Here is a 22,431-nt window from a genome sequence, read left to right on the forward strand (position 1 = left end):
ATTACACAGACCGAGTAGAATGAACAGTCATAACATTCACGTTTTGCTGCATAAATAGTATAGTTACTTAAAAGGTGAGCTTTGATCAGCCATCTAGGCAAACACTCCCAAAGTCATGCTATTCCATACAGAAATGGAGGAAAATGTAAGGAAAAAAAAAATTATACCAACAGGTACCTAAGCTTCCACTCCCTTCTTATCACAGACAGTTTAGCCTCCTGTTTATATCTGAAAGATTTTCTTCTTTTCTTAAATGTCTTTTTTAAAAAATAACCTTCTGTGTAAATAGAGATACCAAGCAATAATATACCTGACGTAAAATCAAGTTATTCATAATTATATATTAATACAAATGAAATACAAGTAAAATTAAAAAACCCAATGAATTAGCACAGTACAAATACAGACAAGTGGCAATTTTTCATTGAGAAAAATGCAATTTTCATCCTTACCCAGGTAATAATTCACAAAATCAGCAGTGAGAGCTGGTTGTTTATGTTTTCTTCTTCCATCAACACTGGAACTGGTATCAGAAGTATCCACTGGAAAAATGTCTGTACTAATTCCCATTAATTCAGCTTTGCGCATAAGCTTACGTATGGCTGAAGCACTGCTAGTAAGTGGTCGTGGCAGCTTCTCCCGGGGAACCCAGGCCTGAGGCCTGGTGGTGCGGGCCAGCTCCGCCTTGGCACGGTACTGCTGTAGCCTGGCATTGATTCGAGCCTGCAATAAAGAATTACCATAAATTAAAAACATAAGGGAACAATTCAAAATTGGTTTTGAGTTATATCCTTTTGGAACACATCTGCATTTTATCTCAATTTTAAAAGACGCATGGTCTAATCAATGCCATTTTCATTCTGGAACCCTACGACTCAAGAAACAGTCACTGATACAGACATTTAATTTTACTTCAAAACACGTACACAAATAACATTATCCTTTCACTAGGTTTTGGACCTATGCACAGGTTTCTTGATGAGCTTTCTCCACCAATGAAAGTAACACAAATGATTGCTGGCTTTCAGACAATCCCTTCTAGTAATGATAATTTGATGGGACTATGAAAACTTACTACCGGGAAAAGCCTTGGCTTTTTTAAAGTCTACCTAATGTAGACTTTAAAGTTTGATCAGCCATCTAGGCAAACACATTTAGGTAGACTTTAAATTGGTATCTATGTGAGCAATGAAAGTTGAAGAAGAGCTTTTTTGCCATGTTTGACAGCCTTTCGTACGAACTCCTTTCTCAATGCCGTATCTTTTTATAAATGTTAAATGTGCCAAAAAAACACAACCCAAACAGAACTGAAGTAGGCAAGAGAAGCTCACAATATATGTTGTTGATGACATCTGTATATATGTGACCATCTCGGAGATCAGCCTCAGAAGATCAAGTTGTTACTGACAATTGGAAACCACTGTCTTGCGGGAACTCTATGTAATGGCAACTCTGGCAGAAAACAACGTCAACACACAAACCTTCAGAGACAAAACTCCATCTGACTATCAGTTAGAAGTTGTTTACTTGCCTGCAGAAAGAAGAAACTAAACTAATCAGACTTCTCCACCATATGGTATGAGATACTCCTGAGACAAAAGCAAAAAAGTGTGTATATATATATACATGCTATAGTTAAGGAACATCTCTGATTACAAACAGAATCATTGAAGGTAACATTACAGACAGTTTAACACACGTTACCTTACTAGGTCTTGAACATTAATGACCAAGAAACATGGCAAATGTGGCTTGCAGGCCAGCTCTGACCCCAAGGGCTTTTTACTTGGACCTACTGCAGCAAGCAACAGATCCACCTACAGCCACCGCCTTGTTTTATTCTCCACTGGAAGGACCAAGGATGGTTTATAGCTTCCTCAGCTAAGATGCTTCTTTACTGACGTGCTCAGTTCTGAAGCCCTTGGGGTCACTTAAGATGTCATACAACTGTATACCCAGAGCCCTATTCCGAAAATAGATGACACATAAAAATGACTAATGTCTAAATAGAATCCTGAACTCAAGTCACTTGTTTAAGCAATTTTCAAGTCTATGCTTTACTCGAGGAATGTACATTTCCTTTACTGACATTAAAAAAAGTATTTCAATGTAGAGCATCTTCCAAAAATCAGTAACAGTCCTGGATAGCTTTGTATATTACACTCTTTAGAGGGATTTACTTTCTTGGGCCACATGACTTGCCAGATCATAGGCTCAGTTATTCATGCCTGGGCTACAAAGCACCAAATATCCATTTTTTCTCCTTCAAAAGTGTGACTTAAAAATCCACTTTCACAATACCAGATATTTGTTAGCTCAATGTTTGTAAACCTTACCTAAGCCTAGAAACTCCCCTGGAAGTGAGCTTTCGTATGTACGTATCTATATACACACTATATATACATTTATTTCATCTTTTTTTCCAGACTAAGCTGTCTCAAGATTCTTACTTCTCAGACAAAATCCTAATTTAACAAAGATGGTTGAATTTACTGGTGGGATTTTAACTTCCTCATGCAGATAACATATAGTAAAGTAAGGGGTGAATTTACTGGTGCTTTGTGTCAGCTCCCCAGTGAGACATTTCTAGTCTATATTAAACAGCCTTCACAGTTCAGCATTTTGCAAAAGGCACAAAAACCACTCAATTACTTCATAAAATCCCAATACATACAACTGGACATGGAAATGTATTTTTCAAGCATCCAATCTGTTTCCATCCACGTAAACTCAGACACACACACACAATACTGATGCAAACTCATACAACACCAGAGCCATCAATAGTGAAATGAAGTGGTTTTACAAAATGTATGCAAGTTAACAAATTCATATCAAGGTCCCTATGGCACCATATCAAGTAACTCTACCTCCAGTTTTCAGCATTAATTCTTTCAGTTTCCAAACATTTAATCCAAATAATTGAGATTAAAAAATTCTGCAGGGTCTTGGTTTGGGGGAAAGAGGAGGAAGAGAGGGAAATGCTGGGAACTTATCAGCATTATCAGTGCCACGTAACAAATGCCTGAAAACAGAGCTAATAAGCCCTGTTGGACCCAAACTGATTTTGCACAACCAGCACTTACCATTATGTTGGGTAGTATTCATATTATTGTGATTTCTCCACTACATAGGTGCATTTCACATAATTGAGAGCTGAGTGTCTTCAGCAAGAATTATGTAACCAGTAATCAAGCTACACAAAGCTCAACACCCCACAGAAATATTTTATTAAAAATTCTTCTGTGATGGAGTTTGCTCATATTCATTCTCAACTGCACACGTCATTCTAAATTAATATTCTCTTCTCCTATTCAAAGATCTTTGAAGAACGAGAAAGGTATAAAAAGTTTGATGATATGAAAATTTATTTTCTGATCATTACACTACCGTTCTCCCTTCAGAAAAAAAGCAGTTATTTCTCTCCCATAGCTGCCTTCCATTATTTACATCATCTGCTACTTTCTACAACAAATTAGGCAGGATTCAGTCAGATAACAAGCTGCTTTTCTACACAGGTACGATTTTTCCACGGAATGCAGTTAAGCCTAAGCAGTGAAAGCAAAGTATGGCATCAATTGCTCAGAACCAGAAAAAATAATAAAGTACATACATTAAAGCATATCAAAGTACACACGTTCCCTCAGAAGGATTGAAACCTTTACATCAACAGGACATTTATTGGTTGAGCTTATGCAGTTACTAATAGTTTTACATGAATCTGCCGCTAGACAGGGATATAGATGTTGCACCAGATTTTCAGATAACTCCCACTCAGCAGCACAGACTCAGTTTCTCTACCTACATAATTTTTTTTTTCTAGGAAATTTTTACTATGAAAAAACCCAGCACACAGAATTTTACTTAGGCCTATAAAAAGTGAAAAGGGATCTAACAAGAAAAAACTTTAAGCAAGCTAAACGCCTATGCCAAGTTCAAAATATTACTAAGGGAAATAAGTGAATTTTTACTGAACTTGGATGAAGAAATATGCCTAATTTCTTGTCTGGCTGTCTTTTTTTGGTTAAGAATCTTGAAGAAAATGTTAAACAAAATCTATGAATTACAATGAAAATGTAATTACCAACTTATTGCCACAAACAAAACAAAGTAAGATTTTTTTAATTCAGACAAATACAGATATCTCTACTTGATAATTAGTTTATTAAGAATTGTTCTTAGAGAACAAAACCTACAAATATTTTTCTGCTTTGTTAAATGACCATGCACTATCAATGTATTTCACATTTCATTTGCTATTATAATAACAATTTTCCATCCTCTTCATTTCTTTCTTGTTTAAGAATACAGATGCATTTGCGTCATGAAAATAATACCTGAGCTTCTGGTGAAAGCTGTTTTTCTCTTTCCTGCAAGGACATTTTACAGTAAGATTGTAATGCCAAGTAGTTCTTCCGCTTCCATTTTCTGTCTAACCTGTCCGCATGCTGTTTACAATAAGCAAAAAAAGGGTCAGCTATATCCTGTTTCAAAGAAAACAAAGGGGAAGGAACAAAAATAAAGTAAGACATACAAGGCCAAAAGGCTCTGAGCAGCACAAATATTCTGGCAATCAGTTCACATGTTTTTAAAAACATGTCTGTCTGAACAACTGATACGTATGTTTCTAAATCAATTTTGTCACGTTGATGTAATTTACCATATAAAGTGTTTTTCCATTGTTTTCATTGCATGATCCAAAACTCTAAATGCAGGAACTATTTAACTCTCTACTGTTCAATCTCTGTACTATTTTCTCATTCACAGAAAAAACAGCAGCAGAAATTCCAAAGTACAAATCCTTTTAACAATCCCATTAACTTCCTGTTACTTCACTGTGTCCTTTGCATTATATCCTACATGGGATTAACAATTTTGAATAATACAAAAGGCAATATATTTGGCTTTCTCAAATGATTTTCCAAATGGTTTTGGTGGATATACCCCTATGTGATTTATCATCTCTCAGATGATTTTTTTTTTTTCCCATTTTTCATTCTTCACTCCATCAGATTTGAACACTATCATGGCTGTAAGTTCATAGCAAATTTTAGCACTAGCAAACCTTGCAATTAGACCACATAAGGATATATGGTTTGAGAAGTATATTTCATTGCCAGCATATTTTCAGAAGTGTAGAAACATCATCATAAATCTACAGACTAAGAAGAAAAACTTAAAGCAGTCTTCCTTCATAAAGTAATAAAAAAATTAATAAATAATCTGCCTATCGAATTTTCCTTTACTCCACCTATAAAACACAGACCAATAAAATCTACACAGGCTTTCCTTACAAATGTATTTTACTTTGATTTAGATTTTCAGAATGTGTGGCAACTTACTTCCAAAAATTAGCAGCACCCTAAAATTAGATTGTGTGAGTCCCTGATTAAAAATATTTTGGTTACGGAAAACATGTAACAAAATTTTAAAGGTGGAAAGGCAAGTAAATGCATACGCCTAGAAGAAATTCACACAGAGTGTTTCAACAATCAACCCTACACATAATTTATTAGGTAGAACAACAACAAGGTAATTGTGCTATCTTCCTATTTATCAGTCTCACAGAAGAAAGTATTTTATGATTCCTTTAAGAATCACTCAGTGGTTGGCTGTTTTGAGAAATAAAAGTGTCAATGTCAATAGTGCAAATCACACTTTTCTGTGTGTTACCTGTGGTACTTCCTAAGGCAGTAAGTAGTTAAATTGTACAGCTATGAACATGACAGGCTTAATCCAAATGATACATATCAAGATGAAATTTGGCAACCTAAAAGTACTTATACTGTAAAAATGAATTTGGAAGTAGGCGCTTCAAATCTAAATTGCTATAATCATATTATAGAGAGAAAACTGGTAAGAAGAGATATCAGTAAGTTATAAATGTTTGCTTTTCATTCTGATTCTTAAGATTAATGTTACCACAAGGAAAGTCATATACCTGTACTGCAATTTGAAGAAAACACTGGAAAAAGTGGCATTAGAAATGTAGTTAATTTCTCAAGACAGTCCTATTTGGTATGAAAGGGATTGCTACACTATATAAACAGCTAGGTAAGTATGTCAACCTAGATGAAGTTCAAAAGCGAGAGCTGCAATTCATGTATGTACTGACTGATAGTCTATTAAGCCAACTTCTGTGTTAACCTTCTCTATCGCTTTTTCCAGGCCATTTCAAAAGGTGCTCAGAGTTGGCAATTTGGTGAACAAAGACCCCTCCTTGGACAGTCCCTTTACTTGGCCTACGACTTGCTATCAATTTACAAAAACTCTGCTCAGGGTTAGTAAGCAATAAAGGCACAATTTCAGGTTGTCTTCACAAGTTTTTGATACAACTCTTTTATTCTATCCTTTCCATAGTTACCTCTTCTGCTGCTGCTTCCGAGAGAAGGCCTTCCTTCTGAGCGCAGGTCACATGGAAATAAGCTCTGCACATCCCAGCATCACAGCTAATGCATACACCAGTTCTGGCAAAACGAGGATCTTCGCAAAAACTGCATTCCTTTATAAAGAAGAGTGGAAAATGCCACAGTAATTATTTCAGGTGTGTTTTGCCTAATATTTGATAATATACATCTTGCATATAAAAACCAAACAGGTAGGCTTACTCCTGTGTGGGACAGAAACCAAGTATGCTGCTGACAGTTGACACTAATTAAAACTTCACCCCTTCACAACTCCCACTATTGATTTCATTTTCAACAAGCAATGGAGAGGTGCTTAAACACCACCACCTTGGATGAATTTTTATATGAACTCCCATGTCTTGTATTGCCCTTCAGAGCAACAACTAAATACCACCCAAGCAAGTCATGCACAATTAACTATATAGGTATGGTATCATAAAAGAACATTACTGCTCAGCAAATGTTCAATTGTTCAACAAGTTCAGAGGACAAACAACAAAAAAAGAGCAGTGCTCTGGATGACTAAAAATCACAGATTATTACACAGATGTCCTTTAATAAGCAATGACTGGGAGTAAATGCATGACAATGCAGAAAGAAACACTCAAGAATTGTAAATATCATTAAAGAAGGTTAATTACTCAATTACTGCACTATGGCTTCAGCTACATGCATTCTAGGCACAGCCATTTGCAACACAGCAAACTGACGCTCCTTAATGTGACCTGGAAAAAAACCCCAAAACTTTCAGCCAGATCAATTCCTCAGCCTGTTTCACCACAGATTCATACCAAACTGCTGTGCCAGCAAACTAGAATGACGAGCACATAAGCAGGAACAAGCAAATGGGAACATGGACTGCTTAAACAGTGCTACTATCCAGTGCATCACGATGACACAAAATTATACAGGAGGGCATTTCTTAATCTCTCACACACAGAGTACAGAGCAAAGGTGTGTATCACCTACAGAAAACATCTCCATGCAGGAAGTTAAACAACGTCAGAAGGGAATGGCAAAGAAAACTCGGTAATTGAAGAATCTCAAAACACTGCATACACTACACTAGAAGGGCACCCTTTAGCTGTGTAACAGCAACACCTAACAGATAAGAAATGAAGTGAAAAAGAATATTATATCAAGCTGGTTTTGCAGGGGGAAATTTAGCTAAGTAAGCTGTAATTTCCAGACTCAATACAGGAAACAGCATTTGTTTACAGTTCTGTGAGACTAATGAATCCTCATGTCTGCAGTTCACTTTCACCTACCTTACAGTAAGAAAATGCCCAAACTCTCAGCCCTGCTCCTATATAAATGCACAATTCATTGCAACAACAGTTTGTAGGGTTTTTGGGAGCTTGCTGTGACTTTTTTTTATACAAACATTTCTGAACAATGCTAAATGCCTCAGCAGACCCATGCTGAGCATGCTTCCGATACAGGTATGTTGTACATGGGCAATCCAAAGTGTTTTCATTTATTTTACATATTATATGTATTTTTAAAAATGTACTGTATATTTTCATTTAGCATTCAACTTCACAAGCTGACACTCCATGAAATGAAATTGCCTATGTATAAATGAAGCATTAGAGCAGCAGGAGGACAACCACCTTCCCTCACATTGGCCTGACAGATATGGCTTCTCTACACTGTCCCCTTAGCTACAGAAACAGTATTTAGTGAATTACCAAGTGCTGTCCTCTGCCCATTGCAACGGTTTTCTGTACAGTTTGTGCATGATCACTTTTGAACTGGACTGAAAACTTTTAGATGTAAAACCATTTTAATTTTAGAGCCATTTTTCTGTTCAAGTTGAAGGCCCCATGGTGCTGTGTTGTTGGGTTTTTTTAGTACTGCTTTGCAGCAACCTTTTTGTATGCATTCTAGCTTATCATTATATAGATCCTAAAGTAATTCTCACTGAATCTGTTGCTTTCTTACTCAACCAAACCTTCCACTTCTCTATTTTGCATAACATAAATCCTCTTTATTTTCCATCCACATTCTGGCAATCTGCCACTAACTGACTTTAAAAGAAAGTAATTAGCACTTGCGTAAAAAATAAAGGAAATTAGGAGGAAAACAGTAACAGGAATTACGGAGAACAGTGGTAAGGAAAATAGAAAGAAAAGAGGGAGGGAAAAGCAATGGTATAACAACCAAGAACAAACTTCACCACATTTATAGTCCTGAAACTTACTGCAATTGCTACAAGCAAGAATATTTTTGTTGGGAAGATATATGTTATTCTATTATGAAAATGTGAAATAAAGCTACTCGTTAGCAGAACATCTCTCCTAAACTTACCTTGGCACCGTACTTTGAATAATTCATTTCTGTCAGTGTTACTGGCCGCAGTTTGTCAATATCTCCAAATGCCACTCCTGGAACATAGAGGGCACAAACAATATGGACCCACCTAAAACAGCAGATAAAATTAAGTTACTGTTATCAACATTTTGTTCCTATATTATACTCACCACTTGCGGACTTCAAAGTGCCTTGTAAACATCACAGATGCTAGAAGAAGTGTGTTCGAAGGGAAGTACATTAGAAGCAGGGAGAGAACACATATTTGGAATTCAGCAGCTCACACACTGAGCCACAGAGTTTTTGCTCTGCCTCTCTGGATCAAGGCTGGGCTACCATCACCTTTCTGTTCTGATGGCTCTCACGTGGGGCTCCACGCTGCTTTTTATGCAACATGAAACAAATATGAGGATTTTGATATTACTTATAAAGCTAAGGCTGACAAATACTTAGGCGATGGGCCAGGGGATAGGAAGGGGAGTAACAAAATTATACAGGTAGTCACAGCAACACCAAGCTCTAGGCATATAGCTATGAAGTCCCCACAACACAGCATCTCTCAGACTTTTCATGGTTACAGTTACACCTGTTAGCATCACCAAAACTAACTAGTTTTAAGCAACACAGATAGGAGCTGCATTCAGCTATAAACATACCTGAGTTGTATTACAGAAATGCCTATCTAAAGTCAGATGAACAGACTGTTACTTAGCTGTGCTCTTCTTCTCTGGCCATAAACAAACTGGAAGGTAATAGTTCTAAATCTTCAGCCCTGAGGGGCATAAAACAAGACAGCATGAATCTGGACCTCAGTGCCTAGTAATTAAATACAACACAGTGATAAAATCTTCAGGATCAAGTCTGCCTTTGACAGACATCCTCATAATCTCCAGAAGCTCTCAGTTACCAAAAGACAGCCTTGCAGCAGAACACACATTTTCTTCTTCTTACATAATAAACACTTTTAAAAAGTTCCAACGCTTATTGTCACAAACCATCAGTTAGTGACAAACTCAAAATCTGTTCTACACAGCATGCATGACTCAAATGAACTGAGACAAACTACCCCAAGAAGTGTTCCTCCCAAAAATAATGTTTTATCAAAATTCCAGGAAGTATTTGCTACCCCTTGCTAAGTCACTAGGTGGGAGCAAACTGTCACAGTCAGAAGGTCAACACTGCTACTTTGTTTTCTTAAAACATGCAAGAAAACAGCCCTATGACTGCAGAGGTGTGTAGCCACCACTTTGAACCTACCAGCTCCCAGATGACATGGGATACAACTATGTAACTGAGCTGAAATATCCTCTGTATGACCCTTAGCAAGTATGTTAATTCAGCACTGCACAATCTTCCCAGTCATTAACGTTTACCAGTAAATGTATCACTAGTGAAAACTAATGCATCTGTTCTCATCCAGTAGAATCATAGACTCTACTCCCCGTATTCAAGACGACTGATGCTTATGCCAGACTTCTTCCCTTGGCTCTTTCATTACTCACATCCTGCAATCTTCCAATCTCCTTAAAAAACAGGGGTTCAGCACAGACCTGTTACCACCTACTTAAATCTGCATCCATGCTGCTGTGCTGTTTTTCCCCCAGTCTTCTACCACTGTTTAGCCTATCTCTTCTCCCTCCTCTTTGTTTTGTGTGTCCATTAAGAAAATTCAGTCCAGACCAAAATGATAAGATCCTCCTTTTATCTGCATTTAAACAGCATATTTATTAACCTGTTATTAACTGGTTGTCTACAGATGAGAGCAATACTGAAGCTGATGGTTATACTAATTAGGAGCTACATGTAAGCCTGATTTCCCATGTTTCCCAAATCAGCACGTTTTTCATCAGTGCTCCTTAGACTTCTGATGCTGGAACTTATCAGATTCAGAATTATTAAGTTGCATGTTAATTATACACGACTCGTATGTCCAAACAAATGCCAAAAAAGCAAGATATGAAAGCTTCAATAGTAAGCTCAAAAATAATACATACATGTTTAAGTCTTTACAAAAGAAAATGATTTTGCAACGTACAAAACTGGTGGATAGACTGTTTATTTAGCATTTTCCCAAAAAAATAGTCCATGATAACTGGATAATAGAAAAATCCCAGTAAAAGAAAGAAACTACTTAGAAGCCACTAACTAACTTCATTCTGTAAGAAAGTTCTCGGTAAATCTAGCATAAGCCACAACACTGGCATCCATAGCATCCTGTCTGACAAGACTCTTTTCACCTGTGTATTTGAAAACAAGTTTTAGCCCTATTGTTAAATCACTCAGGTTCTTAATTTACCTAATTTACCACTTAGAATTTTTTTTCTAAATCAAAATACCACACACAGAGTAATACCTGTAACTTTAAGATAAAGACACTACTTGTTTGTAAATAAAAACCATCGGAATCCTGTAGGGCTCCTTTTCTATACTCTGCCATTAATTTAAGATGTGCTATATGGAACAAATTTGTATAAACAGAAGTTACATATCTCCATGATTACTATTCGTAACAAAAATCCAAGGTTCTGGTTGGAGATTTTTGATAGTAAGTTTTAATACAGCCTCCTAAATGTACCCTCCAAAGTTCAATATAAAGATACACATCTTCTACAAGCAGCTGCTTCTCAATTTAATTTGCACAGTTTTTTCATGCTCCACTGGTGTATTAAATGCTGCTGCACTCTGTAGTAGTTTATCTATGATAAACCCAACAGCTGGCTGCTTGCTTCATACTGACCTTCTCAAAATGTTTTAGTACATGTCACCCAAGTATTACAGTATTACAGATTTAAACTGCCATTTCAGTGTGATTGGCACACAAGTGCCTCATTTCTTTAACCACCTATATGCGAACTCAAGACCTGAATCTTTATTAAAAAACATACACATCAGTCAAGTTCACAGCTGAAGCAATTTCAGTTGCTTTTAATACCAGTTCTAAACATTTTTCTGCTCATTTGTTTAGCTGCACATGTTTTAGAAGCTTGTAATTAAGACAAATTGGGTAATCAAAGAAGAATAGTCTTCCTTGTTACTTTACCATCCATTTAGCTTGCAGCAATGACGACAGATGTTGATTAAGGAAGAAGAAAAACTCCATACTGAAACAAGGACAGAATTCATATTATTGGATATTAGCATGTTGAGCAATAATATTTCATAAATTCACATTTGTGTTTGTGAAACCGAGAGGTTAATGTGAAAAGGCTTCTCCAGAGAAATTAAGCACCTCATTATTCTAATGATTCACCTTTTACGTAGGAACGAAGGAATTATTCCAACTTGATTATGAAGAGAAACCAAATACGTTCGGTCTCACCACTGTGCAATTTCCAGCATTGATACATATGAAGAATTTATTTTAAAAAAGGTGGAAAGCAATGGTGAGTTAAAGGATTCTGTTATTCGGTAGCTTCTCTCTTCTAGTATTTCAAGAAATGAACTGAATAGGGTTGCAGTTTGCTGAGTATAATGAAAACATAATGGACATTGCCTGCTCCAAGACCCTACCCTCAGCCCTGTAGTGCCCCATTACCCTTGAGAATTCAAATTTGTAAATAAATGGCAGAAAGAAAGAGAGCACACGAATTTTCATATGGTAGTTAGCATTTGTTTTTTTCTAGTACATAAACTCTATTCACTTGGGAGAATAAACTTATACTTACACATGACAGCCATATCACATTATCTACCAGGTAAAAATACAATAATAATAATAACAAATTATTGTCTTAATGCCCGCATTCACCAAAGTGGGCATGTGCTTCTGCACAGAGAACCAGTGTCACAGAGGAAACACTTCCACGTAGCATACTACCATTTTACCAGAAGAAATTTAAGGAATTTTTAAAATGTTGACTGTAGTTTCTATTATGGTTATATGGGAAATTACATAGATAGTGCTTAAACTGCCTAAACAGAACACCAGAATAAAAAGGCTGAATTTGCCAGGTGATTATCGATTATCACACTTCCTAACTATTAGACAATTTACTTTAAAAACTTTTCCATATAGCAGCATTATTATTAAAACAGAAAACAGAACTGAGAAGTACTATTTGTTTAATTGTGTAACAGGGACATGCATAGACACTACTGAACCTAAGACAAACCAGAAACTGAGTATCTGAACCCTGAAAGTATTTAAAAAGAAGCACAACTGCTTCTACAGGGTCAAAATTATTCACTACAAATCCTGACTCAATTGTGAAATACACAGTATTTTCTTCTACTTTCATTGTTTCCCTTTTATAAGATGCATGTAGAAGACATGAAAGGATAAAACATTTCTTTTACATGCCGTATGTATATCTTTAAAATGCATGTCCACTACAAATGGAGAAGTTGAGCTCAAATGTATACTCAGTGGAGAAAGGTAGATGCCTCCAAAGGTTATTGCTAGCTTTAGTGTTATGTTCAGTGTTATGAATATCCTCGTTATCTCTTTATTCCCAACACAAACTCAAACTGGTTTTGCTATCAGGAAAAAATAGAAACTAAGGGAGAAATGCAAGGGCAGTACAATTTAATCCATAAAACCTGAATCAACTTATGACATTGTAATACTGTATTTACTTTTCTGAAGACAGACAACATAGTATTTGAAAAAAAGCTTTCCAAAACATTGTCCTGAGCTCTGCTGAGCTTTTAATGATAACAGGACCAGATTGTTACAGTATTAGCAGCAGTAAAATCTGTGAAAGACTGGAAAGTAAAAAAAAAAAACACCAAAAACAAAAAACCCCACAGAAAATACCAAAGGACTGGGGAAAAAAAAAAGCTGGGGGGGAAAGACAGATATGGATATGCTTATGCATACATTACAGGACAGCTGTATACTGAAGTGAGAACATGTAGAAAAGCTTGCTAACACAGATGATGAGATTGAACTTTTACTTCACTGTAACTCACTTCCTAGCATTTGTGCAAGTCTAACCAGGGAACTCTTCACTTCACATAAGTAGGAAAAACATCAAGACCACTACAAACCAGTGGGGGAAGAAAGAGCGAGGACATGGTTATATTTTGCAATTTGCTAGTACAAAAAATGTTCTACAATATATAGCTAAGAGTAAATAGTAATGTGCCTATGAATTCATACTAAAAAACAAAAAAGCCTTTACAGTAACACATGTTGACATATCTGAATTTAAGAGTACATAAAGTATCTGTTCTTGTAGTGAATATTTAACTGGATTCTTTCCAACTCATCCATCATCATCAGTAAGATATGTCTGCAGACTTTTATATTCCTTTATCTCAAACAGATATTAAGAAAGCTTCCCTTTCCTCTGAACAGTCTACCAACTTACTGGTTTCCCATGTTAAAATGATTAATGAAAAGCTTATGACAGGCCCAGCATCTGGATATATAACTGTAAAATATATGGAAAAAGAACTTAATTGTCATGGTCTAAAAAAATACCTCCCCACCAAAAAAAAAAAAAAAAAAAAAACACCACCAAAAATAACCTAAACACACAAAACCCAAAAAACAACTACCCACCAAAACACAGTAACACTAGCCATAAATCAGACATCACTTGATAAACCTGCTCTCTCCTTTATTATAGAAAATTAGTTACTGTTACTATCTACATATTAATTTATTTTCTAAACATGACAGGAATGGAAGACATCACATGACAATTAATCTGCTTATTCTCAAATTAGACTTGAACTCCTTCCTAAAAAGCCTATCTGTGGATGGCAATTATCAGAAGTGAAGTTTACTCTCAAAAATCAAGGATATAATTTTCATCATTCAAAATAATCACAATATACTAGGTCTGTGTGAATATTTCTAGCACAACTTCAATATAGTATTCCTACTTTTTCCCATTACCTGACATCAGCAACACCCAGTCCTTAGCTCTCCTAAAAAGAAGCATGGAGTTGTCTTCCCACTTCTATCATACTTTAAAGTCAACCGACTTGAGCAGAGTCTGTACAAGGTTGCAGGAGCGTTACCTTGCACAAAGCAGAATAATACAGAGAGGATAAAGTCTACTTTTCCTTCCTTGAAATGGAGCACATGCTTTGATTTACCCCATAGCCATGTACATCGCCCAGTCAAATACGACAAGAAGTCTGGAAGGTGTTTTCCCCCTCTGTTGCAGACGTCATCATTCTTTTTTGTGGCATTATAAACTAAAGAACAGCACTTCAGTGTCTTGCTACTTTTCAGGATTAACCATGAAAGAAGCACAATACTAGCATAAAATGCAGTTTTCTGGCAGCTGATTGAATTGCACTAGCAGAACACGTGCTCAAATTCTATAGAGACTGACGGCAGATACTGACCACTACAAGCTCAGTCACCGTAAGAGAACCACTGTGACCAGCCCCACCAGCTGTCCTTGCTGGAACATAGTATTCAGCAGTGGGGCTCAAGGGACTCAAACCCTTGCTCTTCTCATTGCAGCCTCCAAGCTTGAGCAAACCCAAAACAAATACACGATTTTTATTAGGTTTCTGATCCCCAGTCCCTGCTGGCAATAGTTCAAGCCATTGGTTAAGTAAGATAAGTCTTTCAGGCCATCATCCTTGCAGATGTCTGAATACCAAGTAAGAGTTTACAGGATATTAACTTCCTCTACACAGGAAACCTCTTTGTTTACATGTAAACTGCACTCCTGATGCAAACAAAAAAAAAAAGTTTCTTTTCCAAGACTCCCACCACCTTCACCAGCATGTTTTTTTGTTAAAAAAGATGCATGACTCAAGTAGTTTAAAGGAAGATCTTCTAGTATATCCAATAAGACATGTATATGCATATAACCTGGTGACTTCATACTGAAGAACAGGATCTATCAGTACCTTAAGGAAATGGTGATCTTTGTTTCACCTAGGTATATCTTTTGCTCATATGTACATAAAATTTTCATGCTCAAATTCATCTTAAGACAACATCTTCCTAATATTGTAATGGACATGAAGAATATTAGAAGCACACAAAAAATTAGGTGACTGACTATCCAAAGAATACCCTAACTCAAGAATCTCCTAACTCAAATGTTAGGAGAGATAGAGAGGATACCAAAAACAAAGTTTAATTTATGACACTGTCTCCTATAGGAACAGACTAGAGCAAAACTCAAACTTTTAAATGTAGGATGACATCAAATTCAAAACATCACTTCTTCAGTCTTACCTGCCTGCATCAGTCTCCTTGAAGATCCCATCCTGGTTAGGACACAATTCACAACTAGGTGTGACACCACATTTGCATGCATCACAAAACCAAGGTTCAGTGGAATTTTCTGAAGCTGAGCTCATGATAGAGTCACTCTCTCCATCAACACCATAGCAACCTACACACACAAAAAATGGAAGACCAATATAAGACAAGACATTTGTAAAAGTAGACAGTTGTCAGTTATGATTTCAGCAGTCAGAGGAATGATACTGAAAGTCCCAAGAAAGCTTACAATATTTTTGCAATTTTATTGCACTAAATTACCTTTAGTGCATAATTTGTACTTTAAAGAGACCCCAATTCTAAGAAGTGATCTATTTTATGTGACTGTCTTGGGTTACAACTGAAAAACAAGAAGAAAAAACTGGTTTATTCTTTCAGCAGAGCTTGGTGTTCTTCCAGACTATCCATTAAGAAAGAAAGAAAGAAAACAAGACTTAAAGCAACCAACAAAGTGAGAAAAACTCAAAGCATTTTTTTCAAATAAAGAAATATATTTCAAGTTAAATGCAACAATCTAAGAAAAATTTTAAAAATCCCAATGATCCCACTGATCAATTACACTATTCTTCATTCCTTTCTTTTTATAGTATAAGAACCTATATACCATATCCCACGCCTCACCTCCAGTCTGGTGCTTATGTTGAGCTACCTATCTTCTCATGCAACCAGTGAAGTCTGCTTTCAGTTAGATCAATGCAAATTTTAACATGGTTTCTTGAATACTAGCAACAAGTGCAGAATCCATGTGTATCACGGGTCAGACTGCAGATTTGAGACCATCTGCAGGCCCCTCTTGGATACTCCTATCTTCTTCCTTTTCCCTACTCTGAAAATGAACATTATTTTGGTGGGGGGAGGGGTGGTGGTGGTGGGTTTGGGGTTTTTTTAAAAGTTGATTACACCAGCAGCATCCAGTCAACAAATACGCACTCCACCTTTCCACTTTGTGTTCAGCATCCAAATCAACTAAAAGAGAATATACACGTGAAATAAAAACCACTATTTGCATACTTTAGAGGTTATAGGACTGAGCTTAAAAGACCTTCTATAGTTGCAAAACTGAAGTACAGTTTGCAGAGCACAGACTGACAGTTTGGAGACACCACATTGCTTTTAAAAAATTCATATTCGCCATTCTCATTTTTACCCGATTTTAAATTATGACTAAACTCAATTTATCAGTTTCTCCATTCTTCTTTGGTCTATCCACTGTATTTCTTTATGATGTGTATGTATGCTTAATCACCACAATTTAGGAAAACAGTATTTTTGAAGTGATTTAGAAGCTTCTTATTTAAATTTTGCACAAGAATAAAAGTAGTATCACTACTATTGCAAATGACAAAAAGGAAATTCTTAAACCTTATCACCACAAAACTGCATTTCTGCATGTGCTACATTTTGAACATTTATCTATTATTCAATAAGAGAAAAATATTTCATTGTCAACACTTAAAACACAGTAGAGACTTCACTATAAGATTAAATTCAGCTCTTCGTCAAACACAGTGATCAAGTCAACATTTGTGCTTGCAGAACAGTCAAATTATTTAATTCTGCAATTAAATAGCAACATGATTTGTTACTTTGGTTCATTACCCACTGACTGTGACAAAACAGCAACAGTGCTCTAACTCCCCTTGGGACAGAAACACAGGCCTGCATAATAGCCTAAAACTACGTTCAGCAAACAAGCAGTATCACCGTAGGAACCATTTAAGAAATACAGTCTTCCATTACAGAATGCGATTCATCAGTAAGAATTAAAATAAGAAGTCGGAATGCTTCTTTTCCTTATAAAAGTATTCCAAAAATCAAAGGACAAGTAATGCACAGAAGTGCATACACAGGTAAGTTTCATTAGGTATGTAAAATACCATATAGCTCTCACAGAAGGTAACACCATTTTCTTTATGACGTGGTACAAGCTTTAAGTAGTATTCCAGAAAGTCATTTTTTAAGTTCTAACAACACAATCTTGAATACATGCTAGTAAAGCTACTTTTAAGCAATTACATTAATGTACAAACACACAGCCCACTGATATCATAAAGCTGATGAATAATTAAGCTTTTTATAATTCCTACAGACTTCTTAACATATTAACATTTCCTAAATGTGTTTATTAAAAATTACCTATCACTATAGGAACAGTAACAGTCATCAATCCACATGGCAAAATGAAATCAGTTTCTTTCAAACACTGGTGCCCCTTCACCAACTGGAAGTAATTAGATTTGCTTCTCTAACCTAAGCGCCATCAGTCTGGTAAAATTAGAACGGTGACTTCCCCAAATTGTCTTACGTTCATTCTGAAATAGTTGCTCAATTATACTTACCATTTATACCTGATTTTTTTTTCCTTCTTCCTAGAAAATCACACACATGTGGTATAATTATCTCCATCCTTATCATATGTGTTGTATCTATAACATTGTTTCTGTAACAATACAAATCTAGGTCCTTTTTTCAAGTAGATTAAAAAAAACTGTCTGGATTTGTGACCCAAATGTTTTGTCTGGATTTGTACAGAAGTCTTAGAAACAGCTTTAAAGAGTTTAAGATCTCTAACAGACAAGGCTGCATTTACTCCTTTCCCTAACTGCCATTTAGCGAAAGCTGAACACCATACTCTTACCACTAGCAAAAGGGGTGGTCATCAGCTAGAGAAAATAGACTAGGTTACCATTAATGATTGCTGATAAATGCATCAGAACAATCTTGTCCACAACAGAGCGGAAGAAAAGGAAATCCAGCCCATAAGAACGCCGTCGACTTGGTGTACACTGCCAAATAAAGCTACAGAATCAAAGCTGCAATGCAAAACCTTGTTTGCTCTGAAGCCACGGAAAGCAACAGAAGGGCTGTGCTCCATCGTGGCTTTTTCTACCCACATACATCAGATTGTTACCTTTAACCACGAGGGAAAAAACTTCAGTGCAAGGTTTCAGAGAAGGTACTTTGTAGTTGTTATTGACTGAGCAGTAGCTGGGACCAATTTCAGTATGCTCCAAAATAAGTCTGAACTCTACATAACACATCTGGAGAGTTTACTTTCTAGGCAGAGTTAGGACTAATATATATAAACAGTGAAACAAAACTCAGCGTTATGAACAATGCTTTTAAACAGGTAATGCACCACCAATAATTTCTAATCAAGTCTTGGGACCCAACAGCTGAAGTTTAAATTTGCTCTAATAATACTTAACAAAATGAAGAGCTGAGTCCCAAAATTAATTAGAAACCGCTTGTTAAGTTGCATTTTTTGCTAAGGATATGCAACAATTTTAACCCAGAATTTTTCTGTTTGCTGCTTTTGGGTTGTTAAGTGGTAACAGAAACCAAAGGACAGGTCGAATTTCATCAATATAATATCCATATGAATAACACAAATCTGTTGAACCTGCTGACATTTATGAAATGTCTGTAAAGCTAGAACCTGCAAGGCGACAGATCTTGCATGTGGTTTCGACACCAAAAATCAATATGTATATTAAATTCCTGCTTAAAAAAAAAATAGCAGTGAAAGTTCCTTGCAGGCCAAAAAAATAGTGAAGAAAAAAATTACAAGTAGCTCAATATTTAAATAGTAAAACTTTCATGATTTAAAAACAGTGAAATAACTCAGAACAAAAAAAAAAAAAACATAACAAAACATATTCGTCCTGATTTACAGAACAACAGATAACACTGTTGTTATGTCTTTTGTCATCTTTGTCATCATTTGACATTAAGATGTCAGATGTATTCAGGAGCTGTAATGTTTGTTTTTCAAATGTACAAGGAACAAAAAAAAACACTTCATTTCACTTCAACTTAGGTATGACGACAAAAGCAGTTTCAGAACAAAAACCGATTGTAGAAATATATCAATTTTGCTAGAAATTTGAATTTCAGTCCAAGTAAGGGTATTTGGAGCAATGAAAAGCTAAGATCATTACAGCATTCACCTGGGATGTAAAAGAGGCTGAAGTCACTGCCCAGTCCAAACCAGAGCAAGGATATTAATCTATTCTCCCATAACCAGTGCTCTGATCACGTGTGGTAGTTATTCCAGAATAAACACCTAAGTCTCTTCTTTGAGTTGGCCCACTTCTATATATAAGCATTACAGTATTTATTGTACTAGATGTTTACTCATTCTGCAGCCTAACCGCAGCACGTCAAAATTGTTCCAACATACTGAGATACTAAAAAGCTTTAATACCTTACAGGTTTTCAAGAAATGGAAATCTACTGATTATTAAAGAGCAACCATAATGAAAACGCCGGCAAAGCTGAGGAATGCTGCTCACCTAGTAAGCATCTGTAGCGTCAAAATTGAAAACACAAATTTTCAAAATGTCTCAGTATAATAACTCTATTTTTTCTCTTGTTATCACAAGTTGCAATACTAGCTGCCAACTGAAAAACTAATTTGGTCAGATTAACATCACGTTTTTAAACAACAGAATGCTATACACACCTTGTCAAATTTTAGAATTGTGGCTAAATGGATTATCAAATACATTAAAGCAAGCAGATGCAATTAATTAACACTAATGAACAAGATAAACTTGCAGTTCTAGACCACACTTTCAGCAGCTTTCACTTTCCAATTTCAAGTAGCTTTACAGTAGTCATGCTGAGGGATTCATATTTCCCTTAAGAAGTTGAAACTGGGGGGAAAAAAAGTGTATTCTACTGCATGGCTTTAACTGAACTTTTGTATATTAAATCACACCTACAGTACAAAATGCGCTTGATAAAAAAAATCTAAATATGCTTTTGTCAAAATCTTTCTGAAAAATTACAATATATAGATCAAGAGTTCAGAGCTTTTAAAAAACAACTGTTATTTTCATATTTTTCCCATGGTAATATTATTTTATCTGTAACAGACAGTTACTTCTTTAAATATATCATTTCAGGATCCTTAAAACTGCTGAGTACAACAAAGCTTCAACTTATTACTGTCTGCTTTCTTTTTCTATGCTGAAATAATTGTTTTGGTCCTATTAAAAAAAATTTTTAAAAGCACTACTTTTGTGATTCTTTAAAATGTATAGACATGCAGATACGAAGCTGCTGCTTGATAAATCATTTCATTCTACCATTAACCAGTTAAGCTGATGATCAAGAAGTTGTCCAATCCAACTTTCCTGTACGATAGTTGGGAATTGCTGGTGTTGGAACAGAAAGCAATGTAAGGGACATAAGGGCTCACTACAAGTAAATCTCCCAAGTAACATTAGAAGGTAATCTTTACGTTCTTCCTAAAAGCACCACAGTTGTGTAGATGGTGTGTCTACTTAAGGATTGAAAGGACAACAGCGGACAGGATACACATCTTGTAAATGACATGTTTGGTTCCAGTTATTGTCACTACACCTGTGACCTACTCGGTATTAAGTCAACCACCTGCCCCTCTGACTGGAAAACATGCTGAAGAAAATAAAACAACTTTTAAACACTTAGCTTAAAATACATGCTGCCTTTCCTTAGGGTTCACAAAGATTCTTAATTTTGGATCTTTAGAAAACATGAGAGCCCCTTTTCAACTAAAGTTCATTAAATACTCATGTTTGTATATTCTTATATTACTGTATCACAACTCCACGTCTGCCACCTCCTTGAATACCTCTTACACCAAATGATAAAACTTGTTTAGTATAATATTAACCTATGAATTTAAACACATGAAAGTGAAGAAGTTAAAACTCACAATATTTACTGTTCAACAAATGGCATCTATATATTATAGCTAAGTTGTCTATTGAAGGTATGTAGTTTTATACGGGAAATAAACTTTTTTATTGCCTAATTTTAAACTCATTGTACTCTCTCAATAGTTTTTTTTTTAATGTGATTGTCATTAAAATGAAATTGCAAACAATTTAAAATGCTACCATTAAAACAATTGTTCTGAAATTTATACCACTGAAGAAGTAGAATGGGAAGAGACACCTAATTCTTGCCTTGGCTGCATCTGTTCCTCCATTTCTCTGGGAGGGTGATTTTTCGCCAGTCAAACAGAACATCTTCATACACTAACTACATCTACATATGCTCTGAAACATCATCTTATTATAAAGATCATGAAAACACAAACTTTTAGGTAAACTGTAGGTTTGCAAAATTAAATGCTGTGAGATCACAGTATTCAAAATATCTTACATTCAATTCTTAACTGGACCAACAGTTTAGAATAAAGACATTAATCAATTCATGCATCATAAATTCAGAACAGTATTTTTATTTAGTAAAGGGAGAGTACTAAAGTACATGATTTCACAAAATGAATTTTTATACCAGACAGCAGCAGACCAGGGTAAGCAGCAAAATTAAAATGCAAAAATGTTTTACTACACTGTAAAGCATATGGCAACTACATTATTGCCTTTAGCAAAAGAAATTTTATTCTCTGCCATACACATCACAGTAAAGTTAGAAAGGAAGAGAGGGGATGGAAAACAAACAGCTGGAAAAATGTCAAACTACTCTCATTTAATTCACAGCAACTAAGCCAAG

At 35.7% G+C, this 22,431-nt stretch overlaps 1 protein-coding gene across 1 annotated transcript in view; it reads right to left on the reverse strand.

Annotated features, from left to right (window-relative positions):
• Nucleotides 1-22,431, reverse strand: part of PHF14 (PHD finger protein 14) — a gene marked incomplete at both ends in the record, with an annotated part of 110,866 nt that overhangs the window by 68,553 nt on the left and 19,882 nt on the right. The window contains 5 exons of the mRNA XM_010288976.1: nucleotides 453-723; nucleotides 4,338-4,484; nucleotides 6,365-6,502; nucleotides 8,718-8,829; nucleotides 15,874-16,033. Of these exons, the coding sequence (XP_010287278.1) occupies nucleotides 453-723; nucleotides 4,338-4,484; nucleotides 6,365-6,502; nucleotides 8,718-8,829; nucleotides 15,874-16,033 (828 nt within the window). The remainder of the gene's footprint in view (nucleotides 1-452; nucleotides 724-4,337; nucleotides 4,485-6,364; nucleotides 6,503-8,717; nucleotides 8,830-15,873; nucleotides 16,034-22,431) is intronic.

The sequence above is a fragment of the Phaethon lepturus genome, unplaced genomic scaffold, assembly GCF_000687285.1.
Source record: "Phaethon lepturus isolate BGI_N335 unplaced genomic scaffold, ASM68728v1 scaffold7836, whole genome shotgun sequence".
In the NCBI taxonomy this organism is placed as follows: domain Eukaryota; kingdom Metazoa; phylum Chordata; class Aves; order Phaethontiformes; family Phaethontidae; genus Phaethon; species Phaethon lepturus.